The sequence below is a fragment of the Ailuropoda melanoleuca genome, chromosome 7 (genome assembly GCF_002007445.2).
Source record: "Ailuropoda melanoleuca isolate Jingjing chromosome 7, ASM200744v2, whole genome shotgun sequence".
In the NCBI taxonomy this organism is placed as follows: Eukaryota; Metazoa; Chordata; class Mammalia; order Carnivora; family Ursidae; genus Ailuropoda; species Ailuropoda melanoleuca.
This window is the reverse complement of record NC_048224.1, coordinates 33,620,358-33,625,784: the sequence shown is the minus strand read 5'-3', so window position 1 is coordinate 33,625,784 and position 5,427 is coordinate 33,620,358. Positions and strand designations below refer to the sequence as shown.

The following is a 5,427-nucleotide window of genomic DNA, read 5'->3' as shown; positions in this document are numbered from 1 at the left end:
AAGATAAAGAAGAGAGCAAAGAAAAAGGTAAAAGAAGAAAAAGGGAGAAAAGAGAAGAGAGAGAAGGCAATACATAGAGACAGATATTCATCATGAACGGCACCCATCATGACTTCTATGGGATCAAGAGGCATGTTCCATATAACTAGAAGGACTCCTGCAAAGATATTATATGAAAAGGTTTACATGGACATTCCCTGTTGTAAAAATGGGAATTCCACACTTGGCTTTACAAACACAGTGCTCCTGTTATACTGAGTTCGGCAACTTCATCTGTGACTACAAAAAATATATCTTCTCCCCAAATGTGTTCACATGTCCTAAGCACTTTCATATTTTCCATGAGTGTAAGTATCTACTCAGGACTTTCTTCACAGCCTCTTTCACCTCCTTATTCCTTAGGCTGTAGATGATGGGGTTCAACATTGGGGTTACCACTCCATAAGTTAACCCAATGATCTCATCAAATATCTTTGTGTCCTTTGACTTAGGCTTCATGTACATAAAAAGAGCTGAACCATAGAATAAAACTACTACAGCGAGGTGGGCTGAACAGGTTGAAAAGGCTTTCTTTCTCCCCTCAGTAGAGTTAAGTCTCAGGATGGTAGAGAGAATGAAAACATAGGAAATAAAAATTAGCAGTAGGGGAATCACTAAGAAAACAATACTTGCCACTGTCATAATAAGCACATTGATGGTGATATCTGAGCAGATGAGTTTAAGAAGGGCCAGTAACTCACAGGTAAGATGGTCGATGACATTATTCCTACAGAAAGGCAGCACCATTATTAAGACTGTTTGCACTAAGGAATTCAGACAGCCTATGATCCAGGACCAAGCAACCATGTGCATATAACGCACTCTGTTCATGATGATGGGGTACCTCAGTGGGTTGCAGATGGCCACATACCGATCGTAGGCCATCACAGCCAGGAGGACACACTCAGTGCAGCCCAACCCAAGGGACACAACCATCTGCAGAGCACAGCCAGTGAAGGAGATGGATTTTCTCTCAGAGCTAAATATGATGAGCATCATAGGAATGAAAGAGGATGTATAACAGATGTCCAGGAATGAGAGGTTCCCAAGGAAGAAGTACATGGGGGTATGGAGGTGAGAATCCAGTATGCTGATGATAATGAGGAGACTGTTTCCCAGCAGAATTATCACATATGTGATGAGGCAGAATATGAACAGAAAAAGCTGGAGCTCGGAATATTTAGAAAGTCCCACCAGAAAGAATTCGGTCACTGCTGAGTAATTTCCCATCTCCATGTGTCCATGTCACCTGCAGAGTTCAGATAAGTATATGACTTCAGGAAATTTAAATTTATAATTTAGTTTAAAACATCACTTTTACCTGTAATATTTTGATTTTTCTTTCAGCTCTGAGAATCAGGAAAGGCATGGATACAATTTTAACTTTATTGATGATGAAAGTGAAGCACTGAGAGATTCAGTACATTTTAGGGCCATGCAGTAGCAGAAGCAGAGCTACCAAAACCCCAAGAATTGTGCTGTGAAGTGTCAGGCCTCTAATAAAGTAATAGGGACAGCAAAATTCTAAATGTATGTAAAAATCTCGTTATTAATGAATATTCTGAAATAAAATATTTCAAAAAGGAAGCTGGTTCTATTTTCAAAATAATAAGGTACAGTTAATACCATGCCATTTAGCTTTGTGTGTGACTTTCTGAGCCTCAGGTGGTTCATGGTAAGATGTGGGAAAGAGATAACTCTGGCAATTTGTTGTGAGTATTAAATTACAGAAAATATCCGAAGTGCCTATTATAATACATGGTTAAAACACTGTATCTGTAATTATAATACTTTTATAATTATATCATTAATTATAATTATTAGTCTCAAGTCAGAAAAATTTGTGTAGTGTGTTTAAGGTGATAGCACTAAAGTTTGAGGTTCTAATGGACAGACTGAATATTTTCTCTTCTCAGATGGACATGTATCTATTCTTCTTTCAAGGACCAGTCTAGAGTTAACCTGGAACTGTTTGAGATTGACTGCAAGGAGCATCCAGGGGTTAAGTGCCTAGGTCCACATTAAGTACCATTTTTTCAGAACCTGGCTTTCTCCTCTGTCAGTATAGGACACTTATATTCCTAAAACTTCCTAACACATGTATTCCTCTAAATTCTGTAATTCTTCTCTTCTTTTTTTGTCACCAAAATCCTTGATGCAATTTTTTTTTCAGGGAGGTTAATATACTAAAATACTAGTATTTAATGAGTAGTAATTTTTTTCTCTTAATCTTTATATATACTATGTTGGAATGTATCTCTGTGTCTTCCTTTTTTTTTTTAAGATTTTATTTATTTATTTACTTATTTATTTATTTATTTATTTGACACACAGAGAGAGAGAACAAGCATAAGCAGGGGGAGCAGCAGGCAGAGGAGAGGGAGAAGCAGGCTCCCAGCTGAGCAGAGAGCCCAATGTGGGGCTTGATCCCAGGACCCTGGGATCATGACCTGAGCCAAAGGCAGGAGCTTAACCAGCTGAGCCACCCAGGCACCCCATCTCTGTGTCTTCTATATTATTTTTATTTTATAGCAAGAAACCTTCTGATAATGACTATATAAAATGTGCTTATCAGAGAAAGACAATTATCATATGATTTCTCTCATCTATGGAACATAAGAACTAGGATGGTCGGTAGGGGAAGAAAGGGATAAAGAAAGGGGGGGTAATCAGAAGGGGGAATGAAACATGAGAGACTATGGACTATGAGAAACAAACTGAAGACTTCAGAGGGGAGGGGGTGGGGGAATGGGATAGACTGGTGATGGGTAGTAAGGAGGGCATGTATTGCATGGTGCACTGGGTGTTATACGCAACTAATGAATCATCGAACTTTACATTGGAAACCGGGATGTACTGTATGGTGACTAACATAATATAATAAAAAATCATTAAATAAAATAAAATGTGCTTATAACAGGGTCTAGCACAAAGATTTTATGAATGTTGGTAAGTTTTCTTACGGCTGGCCCNAATCATTAAATAAAATAAAATGTGCTTATAACAGGGTCTAGCACAAAGATTTTATGAATGTTGGTAAGTTTTATAATAATAATAGCTAGCTAATATTTATTGAGCTAATATTTATAGCTCAATAATAATAATAATAATAGCTAGCTAATATTTATTGAGAACTAACTCTGTGTCAGGCACTGTTATAAGCACTTTACCCTATTAACTCATTTAATATTCATTGCAACCCTATGGGATAAATAATTTATATAATGGCAGTATGAGATACTATTATTATGCCTATGGTACAGAGTAGCAAACAGATAAATGGAAGTTAAATAGCTTCCCCAACATCTTGTAGCTGGAACCAGGATTTAATACCCAGCAGTCTAAATCCGGAATCAGCCTTCCTGTCACAACACTATAGTACCTATCACATATCCTCTTTTTTACCTCTGAAAATACTACACGGTCCTCAAGTGTGTTGAAATGAAACATTCTTGCCTTGTTTTTTTCTAGCCCACATTGATCTTTCCATGTATAAGTTCCTATGATATACAATGTTAATACCATATGAAAACTCAGCTGTGCTCCTGTTGTTTTGTATTTGTCTGATATCGTACTTTCAAGAAGACTCTCCTGCAACCAGATCGTCACCCCTAAATGTTGCTAATATAGAACTTCTGGAGCTACTACTGACCCTTCTTCCTCGTGCTCTGTTATAGCCATACTGAACTTCTCACAGTTTACCCTAAACATCATTCTCGTTCTTCTTCATGCTTTTGTAGAAGCTCTTATCTTAAACTGGAGAGCTCCCCCGCCCCCATTATTACTTTTTCTAGGAAACCTTCCTGAACTAGTTTGGGTAGGATTCCCATTTTGAGTGCTTTCACAGAACTGTGCTGACCTCTCTCATAGAAACTTTCATTTATTCCATTTTTAGCACAGTAGATACTGTAGCATTATCAGAAATCCAGTTGGGATAAAGACAGACACTGATCCTCAATATAGACCCTGGACACAGATTACTGAGGAAAGAGGTTATACTTTCAAGAAGCAAATAATTTCTGTGCTACACAAAGAGTTTAATGTCCAAAAAATTATGGAACAGCTTTCAAATCATTTTGTCAAGCTAAAATAAATTTTATACTCCAGGTGTCAAAGACAGAATAAAGCTATGGTTTAATCTCATTTGAATATACATGTAAAAATCAAATAAATATAAAAGCAAATCTAACTGTATAATAGTTTCATAAATTCAAGGCATTCCAAATTAATATTTAGAAATTGATCAATGTAATATGGCAAACAAATAGGTAAATAAAAAACCCTGTATGATCAGATAGATATAAAAGATCATTTGATGGAATTCATTTTTATTTCTTAATAAGAACTTAGTAATTTAGACATGAGCCAACTTGATTTTAAATGGTGAAACTCTGCAAGTATTTCCCTAAAAGTCAATCAGTGATTACTTTTATCATCATCATCATTATTTAATAATTATTTTTCTGAAATATCCAACCAATAGATAGTCATAATTTTTTTTTAAGGATTCTGAAAGTTGGGCGCCTGAGTGGCTCAGTTTTTTAAGTGTCTGCTTTCGACTCAGGTCATCATTCCAGGGTCCTGGGATCAAATCCCACATTGCGCCCCCTGCTCAGTGGGTAGTCTCCTTCTCCCTCTGCCCTTCCCCCCTGCTCGTGATCTCTCTCTCTCATATAAATAAATAAAGTCTTTTTAAAAAGAGTTTTAAAAAGGATTCTGAAAATCTGGTATGTGGTGGTGGGACATATTATGTGTGAGAAAACATACCTTCATTTGTTATACCATTGAAAATTTCAATTTTGCTGGGCACCTGGGTGGTTCAGTCAGTTGAGCATCTGACTCTTGGTTTTGGCTTGGGTCATGATCTCAGGGTCATGAGTTGAGCCCTGTGTCAGGCTCTGTGCTCAGCACAAGTCTGCTTGAGAGAGTCTCTCTCTCCCTCCCCCTCCCCTTCTACTTCTCTCCCGCTCACATGCTCTCTCTCTCAAATAAATAAATAAAATCTTAAAAAACAAAAGAGAATTGCAATCTTGGAGAATAGTTAAGGACAAAGAAAAATACTCATGATATGATATCAGATAAAAACAAGTCTAACCCAATGTAAATTATCATATACATAAATTTTGTATACATGTAGTGGAAAGAAATCTTATCAAAATACTATGGTTTTCTTTGTCAGATTTGTTNTCTCTCAAATAAATAAATAAAATCTTAAAAAACAAAAGAGAATTGCAATCTTGGAGAATAGTTAAGGACAAAGAAAAATACTCATGATATGATATCAGATAAAAACAAGTCTAACCCAATGTAAATTATCATATACATAAATTTTGTATACATGTAGTGGAAAGAAATCTCATCAAAATACTATGGTTTTCTTTGTCAGAT

The 5,427-nt window shown here is 36.3% G+C and overlaps 1 protein-coding gene across 1 annotated transcript; it reads right to left on the bottom strand.

The window, feature by feature from the left end:
• Window positions 1-330: 330 nt before the first annotated feature.
• LOC100479029 (olfactory receptor 13D1) lies at window positions 331-1,286 on the bottom strand. Its single transcript, XM_002929570.3, is given in 2 exon segments — window positions 331-1,280; window positions 1,283-1,286. Coding segments are annotated over 2 exon segments (951 nt in total). The 5' UTR covers window positions 1,284-1,286.
• Between the last annotated feature and the right edge of the window lie 4,141 nt (window positions 1,287-5,427).